At 38.1% G+C, this 22,309-nt stretch overlaps 1 protein-coding gene across 1 annotated transcript; it reads left to right on the forward strand.

Annotated features, from left to right (window-relative positions):
- The first annotated feature begins 7,525 nt into the window (after positions 1 to 7,525).
- LOC144534063 (uncharacterized) lies at positions 7,526 to 12,002 on the forward strand. The gene is made up of 2 exons (XM_078275731.1): positions 7,526 to 8,161; positions 10,452 to 12,002. Exons 1-2 carry the CDS (start codon positions 7,715 to 7,717, stop codon positions 11,148 to 11,150), a joined length of 1,146 nt encoding a protein of 381 aa, XP_078131857.1. The 5' UTR covers positions 7,526 to 7,714; the 3' UTR covers positions 11,151 to 12,002.
- The last annotated feature ends 10,307 nt before the right edge of the window (positions 12,003 to 22,309 follow it).

Genomic DNA, 22,309 nt, shown 5'->3' on the forward strand with positions numbered 1-22,309 from the left:
AAAAATTGTACAAACAAACTTCTTTTTACCTTTCGAGTTGCTAGGGTCATGGCAACCTCAATAAATTGGCCTGGTCAATTTTTATCAATTTGTGCTGCCATTTTGATTTTTTTGTCATTTTTGATTTATTATACTCCAAACTGTTTGGCTACTAAATCCACACAAAATACACAAAAAGATAGTTGTAAAGCTCCAATGCTGATCAAATTCTTTTTCTCCTTTTACAACACTTCCATAAAATTGACTCAGACATTTGAAAATATTTTGGATGCTTTCATCACGGCTTTTCAAGAGCATTTCGACATTTCAAACAATTTGGCATTGGCACTCAAATGAATCTGGCAGAAGCTGTGGATTTTGCTTCTGTGTTTCTTTGCCTTGTTAATGATCCAAATCGTATATTACATCTACAAGTCCGAACAGTACATGCTTACATAATTCCCTCTAACCCCATATCCAAAAGGTGAAGAGTATCCTACAAACTTCTGAGGTCTTTAACTTGAACCGCTATACGTATTAAAACTAGTTTCTGCCACTGAGTTCTGCAGATTGAGATCAATCCAACGATTACAAAACACTTCTACGTACATGCGACACAGAAAAAGATTGGTAATTTAACCCAAGGCTTAAGAATTTACTACAGTATTGGCATAACAGCAGTGTGGTTTTGTATGACTGTATAACACATAGCCCAACAGAGTTCTTGGATTAACCCCTTGCAGTACCACCTTTACACAAGGGATGCTTGTTATTAAATCCTTTTTTAATAGAGATCATTGAAAACAGTAAACAAGGGAATTTTTTGATTTTGCATGACAGAGAAAAACAGGCCAACAGAGGTATTGCATTAACCCTTTTTAATATTTAGTTTTTAAAGTCATACTTTGTAAAGGGTTTACACATGAATAGCTCTATTAATGTTTTTTGATTCAATAATTTATTCATGCTTTGTAGGCCAGTAATAAGGGCAACATTTGGGTTTCAAGATTGCATGGTGTACAGTGTATCATCTTCAAGCATAATATATTTTGTATTTTGAAATAGCTCTTCAGCACTCAGATCTTCTGGGGCTGCAGAGTATTGAACTCAATTTATTGGCAACTTGAATAGATTTGATGGCTTTATTAGAAAATGAGGGCTGGGACACACTTCTCTGGGCTTTGGTTGTTGTTTCTTTTAGACGTGTACATATTTTGGGTACATTCATGTGTTTTAATATGCAGTGGCGCTCTTCTCTGCTTAGATCTGCAGAGATCTATCACGTTTCCTTATCTGCCACCACTTGGGTTAAGGTTTGGTTAAGTCTAGGCACAAAAACCACTTGGTTAGTGGGAAAATATTGTGGTTTGGAACTACTTTTTGTCAAGGTTAGGGGGCCTTCGTTGTTTAACGAAACAAACATTTAGTATTGGTAAGAAATGGAAAACAAACAGTGGCCACTAACATTATAGCTACCACTGTCATTGCTCTCATAGACACGTCATAATTCACATGGTCAATAGACGTTCTCACCAGATAAATGTTGTTGTATTTAGGCATTTGGACAAACAATTGATGCTGTCATTTTTAATTGGAGGACAGTCTCTAATGGGTTTTTCACAACCTGATAATCCAAAAGTTCTGTATGATTTATCAACCATTAACAAGTCATTAGTAACATTATCATATATCATAAAACTGGGCACCATGTCTAATAAAATACCATTTTCATGGGTTTATGCTACCATACAACTAGCATTGGCTTACATCACCAGCATGTACAAGACAGGGATGCTAACACAGAGGATGTATTTGATGATGAGGAAAATAAGGTTAGATAAAAAGGATTACAAAACATTAAAGATTGGTTATAGAGCCCAGTAGTGCCCCAAAATCCCACTAATCAGGGAAAGTATCTTCAGCCATGAAGTCTCAGATGTGTTTGTTTCCAGAGTGCTGGATGCCTATGCTTACTTCTATATAGAGAAAATATACCGCACAAATATACATGTTCAGTAGATACACTGGATTTTATGCATAATATTTCTTCACTGGATGTGGATGCAATGTGTGCTTGAGGGAAGCTCAAAGAAGTGCCAAATTTCATGACTGCTGAACTTCCATGTTTGTCAATTAGCTTACCAAAATATACGAAAAAAAAGCAGCACATTTCTAGAGTTTTTATTCGCAACATGAATTTTTAGTAGAAACGTTATCTGTGGGTTAAATGTTTCTTTTTTCGTAGCCCCATAGCACGCAAACAAAAGTCAAAGGTGATATCAGTGGTTGAATGTGACACTGAATTGAAAGATTGAAGGTTTTCTTTCTTATAGCACTTTGTTTAAAAAAAATGTGATGATTGTATACTTTGTATACAAATGAATAAAATGCTAACACATTGTGCTGCAAACCCTATAAGTAGTATAGGGTTAAGTGTAATATTAATGTATGTTTATGACTTACTGTACAAGCCATTAAGTTAGTGGGTAAAGCAGCATGCACTTTAGTTGTCTTTGGCAATTATACTGTAGATAAGCTCCCATCTCCTGTAAAGTAGCATCGACTTCAGTGAAAAACATGTTCTTGTCGCACATCTTGATGTCCAGAAACAATCATACAGTGTCATGTGAGATAAGCCTTTCTCTGTCGGTTTGACAATATTTCTCCAAAGCTGAACCATTTGACAAATGACATGTAGAGCAGTTTGTCATCAGTATACAGTGGCATTGAAAATAAGACTATATTTTAACAACTAAAAGAATAACACAATAAGAGTTTGAAATGGCTGTGTTCTGAGGGAGTAATGAAGAGAAACCAAGAGAAAAAAAAAGTAACTAAGTACATTTAGTATTCTAGTTTTTAAGTACTTTATGTGAGTAATTCCATTTTGTGAGATCTTATACTTTTACATTTCAGAGGGAAATATTGTCCTTTTTATTCCACTACATTAACCTGACATCTGTAGTTACTAGTTACTTTAATTAAAGACTAACGTTACATGAAAAATATAAATAAGATGCACTGCTAGAGTTTAAACTAGCCAGTGTGATGATAGAAATATGTAGGCTTTAAAGATTTTATTTTAATATGCACTCAGTGATGCAAATCTTTATCTCTGTACATTAAATCTTTCTCTGTGCTTGATTTGTAGTGATTGCTTTATCATGGCTTGATTGGTAATGCCTTGGACCCCCGAAAAAGGGTGGAGATGATCAAACCTTCCTCATTTGTTGTATTTTCAGTAAAGACAAGTGATGAGTCTGTGTTTTCTTTCATGTCATTTTCCTCCTTTCCAGCTGATAATGTATCAGTATCATATCTGTGCTTCAGAGAAATAGTTCACACTCTTAGAGAAATACACCTATTTGCTATTTTTTCCCCAGGGGAACACAAGAAGATGGATACCAATCTCATGTCTTTGTGTTCAGTACAGAGCTGGGGTCATGGCGTGATTAGCCTAGCTTAGCATAAAGACCGGAGGCAAGAGGAAACAGTCATAGCCTGGAATACCACCACCTCTAAAGCTCACTGATTAACATGTTATATATAGCTAGTAAAACCTGTATGGAAACAGAAATCTAAAAACCACAATTTGCAGTTTTAGGGTTTGAGTTACATGCTGGAACTATTCCTTGATAAAGAACAATTCATCCACCCAGTTGGCTACTTTTGTGCAGTGTCTCCAAATGTGTCTGTACAGACAATGGTACCAAACCTGCACACAGTTACTGCACTTAACTTCCATAAAACTGCTAATTGTCTTTTTATTATTTCTGTTTTTGTGCAAATTAAACCGAGACACAATGTGTTAATCATTTGTCACTTTTTTAACTTTGGACAGAGCCAGGCTAGCTTTTTCCTGCTCCTTCCAGTCTTTATGCTAAGCTAGGCTAACCACGTCTTGAGTCCAGCTCTGTACTTAACATATATGAGATTGATATCAAACTGTCTTACTCGCTGAACAAATGTAAATAACTGTATTTTCCAAAATGTTTAACTATTTTTTAAGTAAAGGGTGAAGTCAGGATTTGTTTAGCCTAGCTTAGCATAAAGACTGGGGCTGGTGGGAACAGCTAGCCTGGCTCTGACCAAAACTTCAAAATAGGCGAGTTTCTCTCAAAATGTTGAACTATTCCTTGAAGGGTTTGACACCAGCAGTACGCAGAAAATTGAGATATTTACAGTAGAACATATACGTCCTAATGCAACAGTAATATAACAATGTGAAAACACCCGTGACCTGATATTTTACTACAGTACATTTGACTTCCATACGTGTTACATAAACTTTTGGGTGCAGTATTATTCCATTGTGGTACTGATAGCTTTTTGTAAATAAAGGATTTAAGTCCTTTTTCCACTACTGTTTAATTCATTCTGTGGCTACAACATAGTTTTTATAATTATAGTTTGATATGATTTTTTTTTTAACACAACACTTGGATTGTTGTGCAGTGGGATATGTATTTATAGAAAATATTCTCCTAAGCATATTATGACATTTGAAGTCACAGAAAACAGCACAAAACATGCAATTCTCACAAATATATTCACACTTAAAACTTGTATGTACAAGTATTTTAAGAAATATTAGCTGTAACTCTAAACACTGTGTGTACAGTACACATGTATACAGAGGTGGGACAGATAATCACACTCAGAATTACTCAGACTGGGACTGTCAGACTGAGTTCAAACAGGGGACTCAGAATGCAGGATTTAGACACGCAGTTAACGTCACAAAAGGGAATTTATTGTACAAAAGCGGTACAAAGCAACGGTTATCCAAAACACAAGGCAGAGGCTGGGTCAAAACAGGCACCGGTCGAAAAGGTAAATCTGGCGACAGTATCCAAAAACACTAGACGGACACTTTTGTCAAAAAACAGGCAGACTGGTCAGAACAAACACTTACTAGAAACGGGGGGGAATGCAACACACGAGTGTAGAAGTTGAACTGGCACTGAACAAAGGGAAAAGGATTGCATATATAGTATACATGAGGGGGGAGGTGGAGACAATTAGACACAGGTGCAGGACATTAGTGCAGGCCAGGTGATCACACAAGGCGGGAAGGCAGACTAGACCAGAAGGAAAGTGACCTGCAACAGATACAAATGGTGAGTATCAAAACAATACAGGAAGTGAGCAATATAAGATGATGAATGTGAAAGAAAACTAAAAACATGACCTAGGAGCGGGAGCTGGGCATGACGGATGTTTTTTTTTTTTTTAGAGATATTAGTCTCAATACAAGTAGTCTTGCATTGCCAGACCTTCCTCCCCAGCTCTGCGGAGGAGGGTCTGGCTAGTCCACACAGCATTCCGGGATGGGAGAAAAACGTGCTCTGGTTTATTGGCATCTCTTTAAACCAATCACAATTGCGCTAAGCGCCGGACAACACAATGGTGCCTCTGCAAAATAGCCTCGGGAAGGAACTTGTTTTGGTGGAACATGGTGTACGTTCAAAGGTTGTTTTAGTCTGAACAATCCCGGAAGTAAAACGTTGTCGATATAGCCTTCAATACAATCGACAAATGTCATTCATGTTGGGTGGTATTTGTGGATAGGAAGACACATTTCTGAAAAGTATAAATTATCATACATGTTTGTAAATCTTATTAGCCACGCTTTTAGCTAACTGAAAAGCAACGTTAGTCTGATGGTCACTCGGCCCACCACTTTGGTGATCATATATTTTATTCCCCTGACCTTTCCTAGCGCCACTATTTTACCTGCAAATCTAATGGCATTCCCATCAGCCTCAGCTGTACTTTGTGTTACATGCTTATAAGCAAATGTTAGCATGCAAAGCAATGTTGTGACCTATTATGCTTTTCCGTATTTTGTGTCATATCTATACTGTTATAATATTGGATTTTCATGTTAGACGTTGTCAAAACTTCAAATAATGAGGTAAACGTATTTCAGAGAAATCCATGTGAGCTAAAATGTTCAGATTTCCAACTGTTCTGAACGCTCCGGTTTCAACACTGTGTGTCATGTAACATCTAGCCGGCCTTGGTCATCTGCTCTAGGCAGGAACTGCTGGAGTCTTTTTTTTCAAGCCACTGAGGTGGTCCCATGTAGCTACATGCGAAAGGCAGTAGAAGATGTCATCTTGGCTGCCAATGTTGTTAAATTCTACCCAATTTCGGGTCACATTACTCCTGAAACATTTCGGGTTATGTAGTATTTGGTTTAAAAGCCTTTATCTGCGAATTTTGACTGTAGAAAGTGCTGCTATATTCTATTAGTGTCCATTGCTAATGCTAATAGTTAGCATTAGCAGTGGACACTAATAGAACGAAAAAGAAAAATGTATAACAATCTTGAATCTTTTTGTTGTATTTTGTGTGATTGTTTTCCTGTCAGCAGGGTTCAACACAGTGCAAAACTGAAGAATTAATACAATTACTCGTACCCATCACATTTAGACCATTTGGTTATCTGAATTTTAAAATACGAAGACAATAACCCCCCATGTTGTTAAAAAATGTATGCCCAGATTAAACATGATAAGGTACCATAAGGGCTCCCTTTTAATGAAAAAAAAAAACATGATGCAGTTCCCCTCAAGAGTCTGACGATGGTGCTAGATACAAAAAATAAGGCACATAAAGGAATCAAAGTGTAAACTCATCTCTACTGCAAAGGCCCAGTTTGTTTTCAAAGCTTTAGGTCAGAGCAAGCTATGAGGGTGAGCTCAGTGTCTGACGTGGAGATAAGTATGCAGACGTTTTGGTATGATTTAAAAAAAGGACTAAGCAAGCCGAGCTTTGCAAGGCTGCAATTTATGGAACTGCTGTGACTTTTTTTCCAGGCATCTAGTCAAGACTTATTGGGATTTTCCTCCTCTGTGTCCCCCCTTTTGGGACAATGTGTCTGACTCCAAATAAAAGACCTATATATCCCTGCGCATTCGTTAAATTGGAATTACATTGATCCTAAGCAAGAGCCAAATAAGACGATAAGATAAAGTCAAATACATACGTGAGCCAAATAAGACGATAAGATAAAGTCAAATACATACGTGAGCCAAATAAGACGATAAGATAAAGTCAAATACAAACGTATTTGACTTTATCTTATCGTCTTATTTGGCTCTTGCTTAGGATCAATGTAATTCCAATTTAACGAATGCGCGGGGATATATAGGTCTCTTATTTGGAGTCAGACACATTGTCCCAAAAGGGGGGACACAGAGGAGGAAACCCCCCAACAGACTGAATAGAAGTACTCGGACAGATCTAAATGTTTCAAGCTCACGTTACATGTTCTCCTGAATTTAGAAAAACAACAACAAAAACAAGCAAAATATCAAGACCTTAAAATAAAGACAAATAAGAGATTACAATGAATGATAATGCACCGCAACAGGTAGACCTACAACTGTTCTCTGAATGACAGACAGGATTAAATCAAACTAACAGTGGAAATGAAGAGTGAAAGCATGTTGTATCATTGTTATGAAAGGGCTGGCACATTGTGGGTAACACATGAGCATGCTTTGCAGACAAAGTAAATGCCACAGACAATCTTAACATTTCCTGTTGCTGTGGCTGACACCTCTTCACTTGACTGTTAAGAGGACAGATCATTTCCCCACACAATTATTTAATGTTTTTGCACTGAGAGGACAAACATAGCTACCAAGAGCAAAGGAAGACTGCGTTGTAACATCATCCTATAAAATACCAGAACTCAACATTGAACTCAGCATTTTCGGCCAGAATGTTACACCACCTCGGTGAAGTTCCTCAAGGATTGATGAAAATCATTACAAAGTCTGTGGGTATTTTCCTGCTCATCGCCCTCTTCTTCACTCTGCAGTACTTATTCGATATGGATTTTCTTTGCTCATGCAGACCAGGTCCACATGATGTAGTGTTCGTGGCTGCCCCTCCTTTGATCCTCACCTTGATTGTCACCTTAATTGAGTCCGTCTACCAAATGGGGATGTTTTGTCGTTGCTGTAAATATTGTGTCAACAATTTCTGCACCTCTTTTGTGAAGTTTTGGATGAAATATCTTTTTCTGACCGCTGTTTGGGCGTCCACGGTTCTGTTTGATGGAGATTGGTACTTCTGCCTCAAAAGCTCCCAGACTGGGATTCCTTGCAAGAAAAATCTGACCTACGAGGAGACACTCATCGAAGCCAATTATAAGAATGAATCACGTGTAAGTGACACACAGTAATCTAATAAGCTAAATGTAAACAATTGCAAAAGTTTTGGCATTATCATTCAGAAATGAGTACTTAAACATGAAAATGTTTTTGTTATTATAATATATATTTACACTGTATAGAGAATTGTTAAGGTAAATGTTGTCAGTAATGCAGATAAAAATCCCAACTACAAGTCTGGACGGATAAAACTGAGTTTAACTGTTTTGTTTTTCAGATGTCAGTGGTACTGCAAATCGTACTTTCTCCCAAGAAAAATTATCTGATGTTTCAAAAGTAAATTTCTGTTTTAAGAGAAAAAAATCCAAATATTAAAGTGCTCTATGAAATAAAGTCATAACTTTGAGAAAAAGACATACTACAAGAATAAGTAGTAATTTTAAAGGCAAGGTCAGTTAAAAAATGTGAGTTGATTATTATATTATAATATAATAATATTCACTGGTCACATAATATTTATTATATATTATATTAATTCACGATATACAGATATATATATTTTTAATCTAATACAAGATAATATACCAATAATCATTTCAGAATGTCTTAAAGTGCTCATATTATGCTTTTTGGCTTTTTCCTCTTTCCTTTATTGTGTTATATATATATATATATATATATATATATATATATATATATATATATATATATATATATATATATATCTTTTTTGTGTATGTTATAGGTTTACAAAGTGAAAAAGCCCAAAGTCCACCCCAAAGGGACTCCAACAGAAAACACTGTTCACAAACTGCTCCAAACAGCTCTATTGTAGTCCAGCCTTTACTTCAGAGACAAACGTGCATCACTTTGTAACACACGTTATAATGCTCGCCTAGCTGCTAGCAGGGCACGCCCTCATACTTCTGACTGGCTAGTAGTCCTTACCTAGGTACTGTCAGGGCACGCCCTCATACTCTGCTCCTGACTGGCTAGTAGTCCTTACCTAGGTACTGCTCATGTGCGACTCCCAACAAAGATGGAACAGAAGTGAGAGGTCTCACTCTGTAGCTAAAACAGAGAGCTCAACACACAGGGTGAAAAGAGGAGCTGCAGCAATGTGCAATACAAGAAAAATATGGTGTAAACCATGTAAACCTATTCTGATATAACCTCTAAATACAATTATGAACCTGAAAATTAGCATAATGAGCACTTTAAGGAAAAGTAAATATACACTGTAAACATTTGATGTAAAGTTACAGCTAAAAATCTCACAGTATCTTAATGTTTTAATGTTATAGAGGATCACACTGTAAATGGCAATGCATTCTGGGAGAAAATAATATTACAGCACTACCTGTGAATGTTCGAGATTACAGAATACATCTTGGGAAAATATAGGAAAAGGCGGGAATTACACTGCAGCCAGTATTTTACTGTAAATTCAAATAATACAGTAAGAAACTGTATGTCTATTTACATTAAAATACCTTAAACTTTAAAAACAGTATGCGTACTGTAAGTAAACAGTTGTGTACTGGCGAAGCTGCTGCCTGTATATTACTGTAAATTCACAGTGGAAAGTTCTACAAGGTAAGTAGTACGTAAGTACATCCGCCAAGGCAATCTGGTTGGTCAATTATACATTTAGAACATACTCAAATCAGCATGATAGCACACCCAGACTTGTGACATTGTGATATTAAAATCCTAGTACTTCCAGAAAAGGTTGCTATTTAAAGCTCAAATGGGCTGTTTCTTTGGCAAAATACTTTTGTTAGGACTGCATTTTTATGTATGTAATCTTGACATACTTTGTCATGCAATGCCTTAACCCAAAAAAAGAAACGTAAAATCATACTATTACAACTAGCAAGACATCTGGTTAAAACAAACAAAACAAAAAAATTTTTTTTAAAAGTAAATAACAATGTTGTTATTGTGACTATTAAAACATCAAATCCATGGGGATTAAACACATGTAAACACTGTTTGTGCATTTTTGAGCCAGTGCAGTACAATTTGTAATAAAAAAAAAAACATAGTGTTAAACATTTACATTTCAATAATATTCAAACTATTTGGTATCTCCAAAAAAGCAAAACCGATTTTGTCATTAACATTATGAAAAAGTTAAGCATATTAAAGGGCTTAATTCTACAGTCTTATAAATGCATGTTGTGGCTATAAAAGCAGAAAAGTGGAAAAAAGACAAGTAACAATTATTATAGTACTGTACTTGAGAAGCAAGTACTTTACATAATGGCTTTACACAACAACATCTTACAGTGACATACAGTAGTATAATTTTTCACATATTTACCTTTGTTTCTTTTCTAGGACTGGGGTTTTGCTGTTATCGCTGGAACGTTTTTGCTTTGGAACTCCGTTGATTTTTTAAAAGCCTTTATCAGATGGTGTCAAAGCAGCTCTGTGTCCTGCAACCTGTGCTGCCCTCCGTACTACAAATGGGTTTATGAAGATCTTCTGTCAGAGGCGGTGAGCAGCCATATAAAAAAGGAGCTAAAAATAATAGCGGAAAAAAGAGCTAAGAAACTCTGTGATAAACATGTTAGGATTATTTATAATCACGAGCTGCAAGAACAATACCCAGATGGCAGGAACGTCACCAATGCCAATGAAAATCCCAATGGCAATCACAATGACAATCCCAATGGCAATCACAATGACAATCCCAATGGCAATCTGAATGAGAATCCTAATGACAATGCCAATAAAAATCACAAAGGCAATCTCAATGGAAATGTCAATGGCAATCTGAACGGTAACCCCGATGAAACTCCTAATGGCAATCTCAATGTCAATCCCAATGAAAATCTCAATGTCAATCCCAATGAAAATCCCAATGAAAATGCCATTGAAAATCCCAATGGCAATCTCAATGGCAATGTCAATCCGAATGGCAACCCCAATGAAAATCCCAATGGCAATGCCAACGAATTTCCCATTAATATTTTTGATACCTGGCAGAACATTTCCCTCTCATATTTCTACTTGTTAGAGGAGGGGGTTGTGTAGAAAAATCCATGAAGGGAGATTAATTCTGATAAGCAAAAACGGTACTATGTTAGCACGACCCAGTGGGTTATGAAACACTGAATTTTAAATCCAACTTTGTTGACAAAAACTCCACAGGGCATCTTTAATTTTTATAATGGTTTGGTTATTTGCTATCCATTTTACTTATTCACATCTTAGCATGATTTTTAACATGTGTACAAAGAGATTCCCTGATATAAGTCTATAGCTCTCTATGTATGCAGTTTAGTAGGTCAACAAACAGGAAAACTATGCCATTGTGATTCAGTGCTGGTTCAGTGAAAACCAGTGTTGTTTTGATGGTGTGTGCGTGGATACAATGACATATTTACTGCATCTGTACTACATGTATATTGATATTATTACCCTACATTTTCAAAGGCAAATATTGTACTTTTCACAGGCCTGTAACAATTATTACATAATTGTCTAATTGTCAAGTTTTTTACTTAATCACGGTTTATTTGTTTAACCGTAATAAATAGCTAACATTAGCTAAGCTCTTCAGAGGTAAGACTGTTGATGGTAATTGTTGATTTTGTTTAGAAATGCCAAATTGTAATTATATAAGTAATTATTGGACTGTTGAGCTAAAGCTATGCTAGTTGTTGGTACTTGACCCTATTCATTACAACAAAAATGACAAAAGGGGGATACAGTTAGAGAAAATGTTTTATAATAATAATGAGTCGTGGTTTACTTCATAGCCTGTATACCGGTTATTACATTATCTGGGTCACCTAACAGTGATATTACCAAAATGTATCCTGGAATTCATTCAAAACTTTAATTTGTTTAAAAAAGTAATAAATAAATAAATATTTAAACATTTGACAGAATGAGAGCATTATATTGTTAATCACATTTATTAGAGACAAATAATTGTACAGCAACATTTTGAATTGTTAAAGCTAACTTTTCACTCACTTTTATTTTAAAGCTTTAGTTACTTCACAGATTCAGATTAATAATACAAAATATAATAAATGATGATGCATTTTCATAAAGTAGTTAGAATTACCCCTATACCAGTTGCAGCATTACAGTACAATGATGCTTACACATTAAAGGTAACTTTGTTTTTTTTTAACCTGGACCCCATTTTCCTATGTTTTTGTGTGTAAGTGACTGATGGGAACACCAACTTTGAAATTGGTCCAGTTTTAAGTGTGAACTCTGTGACCAGCAGCCGCGAAACTGGGTTACAATGCAATCCTATAGGGCAAATGTGCATCATCAATTTCGTCCACTAAAAGTGCAGTTTTTGTAACTGACAGGCTCAGGTTGTTATAATAAGTGTCTGACAACATTATGGAAATGATCTGTACAGAAATAGACCTTTTTTAAAGAATAAAAATCCAATTTGTTTAACCGGAAACAGCTCTGAAATCACTACCCCTAAACCCACAGACTCCATTTAAAAACAATACTTTAGGGTGTATAGAGCCAACATATTTTCACATGTAGAGCTATAAACTATGTGTTTATTTCAACCAAAACTAGAGTTGTGATGGTTGGAAAAGTGGAAAGACGAACAAATCATAGTTTGGTAACCCTTCCTTTTACAGCTCCCTAATTACCAAGTATTTACCTGTTAGTTTTATGGTAATAATATTACATTATTAGGTAATTACCACTGGTAATAAGTAGGCAAAAAATATATAAAGAAACTACAGCTGAAGTACGAGGTAAAACCCAAAGTATTACTCGTCCAGTCAACAAAGTACCTTGTAATTCTGATCGTTTTATGATGGTAATAACTCAGATAAAATTGTGTACCATATAGGTTCCACAACATAACTATGAAAAACATTAATATTTACCCATTAAATAAGTTGAAACTGGACTGTAAAAGGAAGTCTTGTTTGTTCCCAGGTTATTAACAGGATATTACCATATAACTTGTAATGGATTACTCGGTAGCACTTTACATTATGCTTCTGGTAGTTTCTGTGTAATAAACATGAATACATTGGGAACGAACACAACTTACTTTTACAGTCCAGTTTTAACTTATTTAATGAGTTGTTTGAACTCACGTATTGAGTAAATTGTAAACACATCTACAAGAACATACCATCAGGTAAGTACTGATGCAATTTTTCATATTTTCTAAGGTAAATCAAATAAAGCTAATACAGCCATGAACAATAACTAATAAGAAGGTAATTAATAAGAAAGTACTATCTGAATTAATAGAAAGTACACAATAAAACTTGGGTTGTTACTAAATAAACCCTGTACATTTTATTGCTGGGTAATTGAGGGGGAATTTCTAAGGATTAGTTGCGTATTTTCTAAGGAAGTACACAGTTTTATCTGAGTTATAATCATCCTAAATCGGTCAAAACAGGGTACTTTGTTGAATTGACGAGTAATACTTGAGGTTTTACCTCGTAGTTCATCTGTAGTTTCTCTATAATTACATACTTATTACCAGTGGTAGTTACCTAATAATGTTATATTATTACCATGTAAAGAGAGTCAATATCAGTGGGGGTCTGGGGCGTTGTTGGTGAGGCTGACTGCAGAGTGGAAGAAGCGGAGAAAAAAAAAGAAGTTTTTATGGCAGGATGTTTTGGTCCTGATGGATTGTGACCAGGGGAGAGGGATCGGCCACAATCTTTCCTGCCCCCGTCAGTGTCCTGGAGGCACACAGGTCCTGGAAAGAGGGCAGATTGCAGCCAATCACTTTCTCAGCAGAGCGGACGATACGCTGCAATCTGCCCTTGTCCTCAGCAGTGGCAGCAGCGTACCAGATGGTGATGGAGCAGGTGAGGCTGGAATCAATGACGGCAGTGTAGAAGTGCACCATCATTGTCTTTGACAGGTTGAACTTTGTCAGCTGTCGCAAGAAGTACATCCTCTGCTGGGCTTTTTTGATGGGGGAGCTGAACCACTTGAGGTCCTGGGAGATGATTGAGCCCGGGGAGGTACTCCAAAGTGTTGATTCTGAAGTCACCCAGGGTGATGGGAGCAGGTTGGGGTTGCGTCTTTCCTAAGTCCACAACCATCTCCACTGTCTTCAGAGCGTTTAGCTCCAAGTTGTTCTGACTACACCAAGTCACCAAGTGGTCAATCACTCAGCCCCACCAGAGATGAGTCCAATGAGTCTAGTGTCGGCAGCGAACTTCAGGAGCTTGACCAACTGGTGACGGGAGGTGCAGCTGTTGGTGTACAGGGAGAAGAACAGAGGGGAAAAGAATCAGCCTTGAGGGGAACCAGTGCTGATGGTCAGAGAGTCAGAGATGTGTTTTCCCACCTTCACGGGCAGCTTCTGGTCAGACAGGAAGTCTGTGATCCACCTGCAGGTGGAGTCAGGCACATGTAACTGAGTCAGCTTGTCTTGTAGCAGAGCAGTTAGGATGGTGTTGAAGGCAGAGCTGAAGTCCACAAACAGGATCCTGGCATATATTCCTGAGGCGTCCAGGTGCTGGAGGATGAAATAAAGAGCCAAGCATTGTCTTGGCTCTATAGGCGAACTGCAGGGGTCTAGGAGTGGTGAGGGTTTTGAGGTGAGCCAGAACAAGTCTCTCAAAAGACTTCATAACCACAGAGGTCAGGGTGACAGGTCTGTAGTCATTTAGTCCTGTAATCCTTGTTTTTATGGGGACAGGGAAGATGGTGGAGGACTTGAAGCAGGCCTGCATATGTCTCCAGTGAGGTCAGGGGCGATTCCAGGATTTTTTGTCTCCACTCCTAAACGGCTCTTCCTTCACCAGCCTTAGCTGTCTGAGTTTTGCTGTAAACCAGGGCTTGCCATTGTTGTACCTCTTTGTGGTACGTGTTGGTATACAGCTGTCCTCACAGAAACTGATCTAAAAATCTACGCCAGGATCTTGTTTGTGGATTTCAGCTCCCTGTACACTAACAGCTGCACCTCCAGTCACCAGTCCTTCAAACTTCTAAAGTTCGCGGACGACACCTCCCTCATCGGACTCATCTTTGATGGTGACGAGTCTGCCTACAGATCGGAGGCTGACCACCTGGTGACCTGGTGCAATCAAAACAATCTAGAGCTCAATGCTCTAAAGACAGTGGAGATGCTTGTGGACTTCAGGAAGAACTCCGCCCCACCTGGCCCCATCACCCTCTGTGACTCCACAATTGACACCGTGGAGTCTTTCCGCTTCCTGGGAACTTTCATCTCCCAGGACCTCAAGTGGGATCTGAACATCAGCTCCCTTATCAAGAAAACACAACAGAAGATGTACTTTCTGCGGCAGCTGGAGAAATTCAACCTGCCAAAGACAATGATGGTGCACTTTTACACAGCCATTATTGAGTCCATCCTCACATCCTCCATCACCATCTGGTACGCTGCTAGCACAGCCAAGGACAAGAGCAGGCTGCAGCGTGTCATTCGGTCTGCAGAGAAGGTGATTGGCTGCAATCTGCTGCCGCTCCAGGACCTTTACGCCACCAGGACTCTGAAGAGTGCTGGAAAGATTGTGGCTGATCCCTCCCACCCCGGCAACAAACTCTTTGAGTCACTCCCCTCTGGCAGGAGGCTGAGGTCCATCAGGACCAAAAGAACAGTTTTTTCCCATCCGTCACTAGCCTTTTCAACAAGGCCCGGAACCCATCCTGACACTCTCCACACTCCACCTCTGGCTCTACATCCCACTGTACTTACTTTTCTTTTTAATACATACTGTGTATATATGTTTAAATTATATTGTTATATTCTGGCACTTGATTCTCTTAGCCTTCTTGTATTTAGAGATTGTGTGACGCGCACCTACAGCACCAAAACACATTCCTTGTATGTGTAAAAAACGTACTTGGCAATAATGCTTTTCTGATTCTGATTCTGATATCTGAGTACTTCTTTTACTGCTAGTGGTGGTTAAAACAACACTTGTTTTATGAAGAATACATCAAAAATAGCACCATTATTTTGCTTGCTTGCTTGTGTCCTACAGACGGATGAGGTCTTCCTGTCATTTCTGCGGCAACGCAGGATTTCGTATCACTGAACATGATGCAGAAACGACTAGCAACTTCATCATGGATCGAGATCTGATCGCATTTCATTTTATGAAACAGGAGGTATAAAACGTACAGCAAAAAGATGCATGAAAGGTTAAGTATTTACTGTGATGTTTCCAAAGAGCACAAACATGTTTTCATCATTGCATCAGCTACACAGTACATGTCCCAATTTAAACCCAATTTTAGTTTCAAAACAAAAAACGGAAAAAACGTTTCTGGTGTCAGAATTAAAACACATAAAACCAATAGAAAAATGGCCTGTTTTTGCTTTTTGGCAATTACTTTTATTGTTATTCCTTTTAAATTGAAGAATATAAAAGTCTGTATTCAATGTGTTTTAACGTTTAAAACGAAAAATGGAAGTCACGTGGGTTTTTGGATTTTTTAACAAAAAAGAAAGTCAGGTGGTCTGTTTGTTTTGTTGTTGTTTCCAAACGAAAAATAAGAAAACCAAATTCAAATCACGGTCTAATTTTGTTTTTTGCAATTTCATTTTGTTTGCTTGTCCTTTTGAAGAAAGTAATCAAGACAGACCAGAAGTAAAAGTAAATGCATCAAAAATATAGAAGCATGGGGAGCGTGTTAGATGAAAAATAAAAAGCCCTCATAATAAATAAATGGAGAAATATATACACAAAACAGTAAAACAAATATATAACTTAATAAACCTGGACTAATAGAAGTAGGCTATATAAGCAACAGTAGTTAATAACATGCGGTTTGATATTGTGCATTTAGCCTTGTACACAACAAGTTTTCAATGAATGAGTGCATGGTTTGGTGCAAAACACTTGTAATATAGTTTCACCTAAGTAATTATTGTGTGTGCAAAGTATTTACTATGAGCATTGTCTGACAAGGCTATATTTAATTTGATTTCCATGGTAATTGTCGATTACTGTCTTTTCAGCCAATATCATGAATACGCCCCACAAAGGAATGATTGTGATACACTACCTGCATAACATTCAAGCATGGGCATGATACATACCAGGCTACATTCTTTTCTTTTTCTGTTCAGCTATAAAAAAATACATTAAGGACATTACTGCTACTATTCAACTTTTTTTCCCCCGTAAGACCCACAGACCCTGAAATGTCCAGTTCACTTATGGGCTGCCTTTCAGATGTCAAAAGCTGGATGTCACAACATTTTCTTCTGCTGAACTGTAGTCACATATGTATGACAATACATCCAAAACAAATGTAGTTCTACTCACAGTCCAGCAGGCGGTCCTTAACGTGGCTCAGGACACATACACGTCCACACACGTTTTAAATGTTTATCATAACAACAGCCATGCCTTAACAGCAGCCATGCCTTAACTACAGTCAGGTCCATAAATATTGGGACATTGACACAATTCTAATCTTTTTGGCTCTATACACCACCACAATGGAGTTGAAATGAAACGAACAAGATGTGCTTTAACTGCAGACTTTCAGCTTTAATTTGAGGGGTATTTACATCCAAATCAGGTGAACAGTGTAGGAATTACAACAGTTTGTATATGTGCCTCCCACTTTCTAAGGGACCAAAAGTAATGGGACAATTGGCTGCTCAGCTGTTCCATGGCCAGGTGTGTGTTATTCCCTCATTATCCCATTTACAAGGAGCAGATAAAAGGTCCAGAGTTCATTTCAAGTGTGCTATTTGCATTTGGAATATGTTGCTGTCAACTCTCAATATGAGATCCAAAGAGCTGTCACTATCAGTGAAGCAAGCCATCATTAGGCTGAAAAAATCTAAACAAACCCATCAGAAAGATAGCAAAAAACATTAGGTGTGGCCAAATCAAGAAAACAAATTTAAGAAAACATTCTTAAAAAAGAAAGAACGCAGCGGTGAGCTCAGCAACACCAAAAGACCCGGAAGACCACAGAAAACAACTGTGGTGGATGACCGAAGAATACTTTCCCTGGTGAAGAAAACACCCTTCACAACAGTTGGCCAGATCAAGAACACTCTCCAGGAGGTAGGTGTATGTGTGTCAAAGTCAACAATCAAGAGAAGACTTCACCAGAGTGAATACAGAGGGTTCACTACAAGATGTAAACCATTGGTGAGCCTCAAAAACAGGAAGGCCAGATTAGAGTTTGCCAAACAACATCTAAAAAAGCCTTCACATTTCTGGAACAACATCCTATGGACAGATGAGACAAAGATCAACTTGTACCAGAGTGATGGGAAGAGAAGAGTATGGAGAAGGAAAGGAACTGCTCATGATCCAAAGCATACCACCTCATCAGTGAAGTATGGTGGTGGTAGTGTCATGGCGTGGGACATGTATGGCTGCCAATGGAACTGGTTCTCTTGTATTTATTGATGATGTGACTGCTGACAAAAGCAGCAGGATGAATTCTGAAGTGTTTCAGGGCAATATTATCTGCTCATATTCAGCCAAATGCTTCAGAACTCATTGGACGGCGCTTCACAGTGCAGATGGAAAATGACCCGAAGCATACTGCGAAAGCAACCAAAGAGTTTTTTTAAGGGAAATAAGTGGAATGTTATGCAATGGCCAAGTCAATCACCTGACCTGAATCCGATTGAGCATGCATTTCACTTGCTGAAGACAAAACTGAAGGGAAAATGCCCCAAGAACAAGCAGGAACTGCAGTAGAGGCCTGGCAGAGCATCACCAGGGATGAAACCCAGCGTCTGGTGATGTCTATGCATCCAGACTCAGGCTGTACTGAAAAGGATTTGCAACCAAGTATTAAAAAGTGAAAGTTTGATTTATGATTGTTAATCTGTCCCATTACTTTTGGTCCCTTAAAAAGTGGGAGGCACATATACAAACTGTTGTAATTCCTACACCGTTCACCTGATTTGGATGTAAATACCCTCAAATTAAAGCTGAGAGTCTGCAGTTAAAGCACATCTTGTTCGTTTCATTTCAACTCCATTGTGGTGGTGTATAGAGCCAAAAAGATTAGAATTGTGTCGATGTCCCAATATTTATGGACCTGACTGTAGTCTCGCATTGCCAGACCTTCCTCCACAGTGCTTTAAGGAGGGCCTGGCTAGTACACACAGCAGGTGCTCTGGTTTATTGGCATTTATTTAAACCAATCACATTAATAATAATAATAATAATAATAAGAATAATAATAATAATACATTTTATTTATGGGCGCCTTTCATAGCACTCAAGGACACCTTACAGTTAAAACAAGCAAAAATACAGTTAAAAAGGCAAACATAGTAAAATTAAAACAAAACACATTTAAAAGATTGAGATAGAAAATTAAAATAAAGCAATCTATCCATTATATTGATGGAGTGTAGTCATGTGGGGTAGGCCTTTCGGAAAAGGTGGGTTTTGAGGGAGGTTTTAAAGGTGGGTAGAAACTCTATGGTACGGATGGATAGCGGGAGGGAGTTCCAAAGGCAAGGAGCAGAATGGCTGAAGGCTCTAAACCCCATTGTGGACAGGCGGGCAGAAGGAGTGAACAGCAGTGAGGAAGAGGACGATTGGAGTGTTCGGGACGGAGTGTAGGGCTGAAGGAGTTCAGAGAGGTATGGAGGAGTGAGATTATCGAGGGCTTTGAAGGTGAGAAGCAGAATCTTAAAGTCAATATGGTATTGGACAGGGAGCCAGTGCAGTTGTTTAAGGAGTGGAGGAACGTGTTCAGTTGTTGGGGTTCTGGTGATAATACAGGCAGCTGAGTTTTGGACCAATTGGAGTTCATGGATGGACTTGTAGGGTAAACCAGAGAGGAGGGAGTTACAATAATCAATACGGGAAGTGACAAGAGCATGGATGAGAGTAGCAGTATTATTGGGTGTAAGTGATGGACGAAGTCGGTGTATGGTGCGTAAGTGAAAATAAGCAGACCGGGTGAGATCATTGATGTGTTTTTAAAAAGAAAGTGTGCAATCGAGGACGACACCGAGGCTCTTGACCTGAGTGGAAGAGGGGACTTTGGAATTGTTGATGAGGAGTGAAAAATTGGGACATTTTGCTAGAGTGGATTTGGAGTCAACAAGGAGAATTTCTGTTTTGTAACAGAAATTGTTTAGTTTGAGGAAGTTATGAGTGAACCAGGTTTTAACTTCATCCAAACAGTCAAACAGGGAAGACGGAGGGAGCATGGAAGTGGGTTTGGTGAACAAGTAGAGCTGGGTGTCATCCGCGTAGCAGTAAAATTGAATATTGTATTTCCTGAAAATGAAACCTAGAGGAAGTAAGTAAATTATAAAAAGGAGGGGCCCCAGGACTGAGCCCTGGGGAACACCACTGGGAACTGGGGAGGGTTGTGACTGAACATTTTTAAGTTGTACAAACTGAGTATGGCCAGAGAGGTAAGATGTGAACCATTTGAGTGATGTATTGATGACACCAATGGAGGCTAGACGGTCCAAGAGGATATTGTGAGAGATGGTATCAAAGGCAGCAGTCAAATCAAGGAGGATGAGTATGGTGAGAAAACCTGAGTCAGCAGAGGAAAAGAGACAAAGGGACTGTGCTTTGTGCTGATGCTTGATGCAGGAAACAGTCGGCTGTTGCACAAACACCTGGGCAGTTAAGGGACTGTGTTCCGTTTTTAACCCTCATAGTCATTGGTGACCTTGACTAGTGCTGTTTCTGTGCTGTGGAGAGGACGAAAACCAGATTGAAACTGTTCATAGAGGTTATTGTTGATGAGATGATTATGAACCTGTGCAGCAACAGTTTTTTCTAAGATTTTTGAGATAAATGGCAGTTTGGAGATTTGCCCCAGGACAATCGTCATGGGCGGCGCTGAACGCCGGACAGAGCCACGGTGCCGCTGCAAAATAGTCTCGGAAAGGAACTTGCTTTGGTGGAACATGTGTACGTTCAAAGTTGTTTTAGTCGTGCAACAGAAAACTCAGATTGGACAGATAGTCTAGGTAGCTGTCTGGATTTACCCTGCAGTGTCATGTCTTATTTTCAAAATAAAGCTCCAAGTTGGTAATTTTGTCATAACAGGAAAACCAGGATTAAAGCCTCAAAAGTGACTGTGTTTACAGGCAATTAATCATGGACCTAGTTTTTGAGTATAAAAGCCCTAGAAGATAACTGTATCCTTACAGGAAGCTTAGGATGACACTGCATGAACAGAAACACACAACAGCCACTGCATGTTAACAGAAAACTTGAGGTGGACCTACTCTTTCAAATAAATGTGCTTATAGTTCAACTCTAGTTCCAACAAAGAATACGAATCATGCCATTGTTTGTATGGACAAAATGTCAGGACTTATGTAATGACATACATGTAGTACCTACGTATGTCTGACAAACTTTCAATGGTTCATGAGAACAGGCTGTGTTTTATGTAGATGTTGTGATTATTTTATGTGGACCCCAGGAAGAGTAGCTGCTACATTGTTAGCAGCTAATAGGGAACCAAAATAAACATAAAGATATTTAACTTGTCAACGAAATTCAAACTAATTAAAACCATTCCCACTTTTCCAACTATTCTCACTACCTTACCTTCATCTTACAGATTTAAACTAGCAATCCAGTTTAGTTTTAGCAATTTAGCTCTTCAGCATACACAAGCATTTTCTACCGAAAAATGCATTTTCAAATTTTTACAGTGATAGTCAGTGGTGTCTATAACGTGAATTCTTGGATGTTAGAGTAAATGTTCAACTGCAATTTTCTGTAATGGTACCAGTAATATTTGTTTGTTTTGCACTGAAGTAGCATATCACCAACATGGTTAAGAAATGTTTGAGCAAAATAATTGAGGGCCAGTGGCGTTGTTAGGCATGGGCGTACGAAGCTACAGCCCTGAATGTTTAATGAAGCCCGAGATCTAAAAAAAAATAAAATAATTATAGGGGTAAATACTGGTAGAGTGGGACAGTTTCTGACTATTTACCTTATGTATCATTTTTTTATTATGATCCAAGTGTCTTGGCCTCGTATGATACTAGTCTAATTAGCTTAAGAGCTCTATTATACTATAAAGAATCATTAAACACAGGATGGATGACTCACATGAACCCCAAAACCACACTGGGACAGGAACACATTCAATTGTTATTCAAGTGTAGGCCTAAGCATTACATACACAATAATATGAAAAAAACAACTATAATAATTATAAGTTGCATGCAGCAATGAACAGGCCCTCGCACCTCCTGGCATGTCTGGGGGTAG

Source organism: Sander vitreus, chromosome 19 (assembly GCF_031162955.1).
Source record: "Sander vitreus isolate 19-12246 chromosome 19, sanVit1, whole genome shotgun sequence".
In the NCBI taxonomy this organism is placed as follows: domain Eukaryota; kingdom Metazoa; phylum Chordata; class Actinopteri; order Perciformes; family Percidae; genus Sander; species Sander vitreus.

Bases quoted from the DNA above. Each gene is read 5' to 3' on its own strand.
- LOC144534063 (XM_078275731.1), top strand. From the start codon at position 7,715: ATGTTACACCACCTCGGTGAAGTTCCTCAAGGATTGATGAAAATCATT. The intron at 8,162-10,451 runs GTAAGTGACACA...TTTCTTTTCTAG, and splicing joins ATTATAAGAATGAATCACGT to GACTGGGGTTTTGCTGTTAT.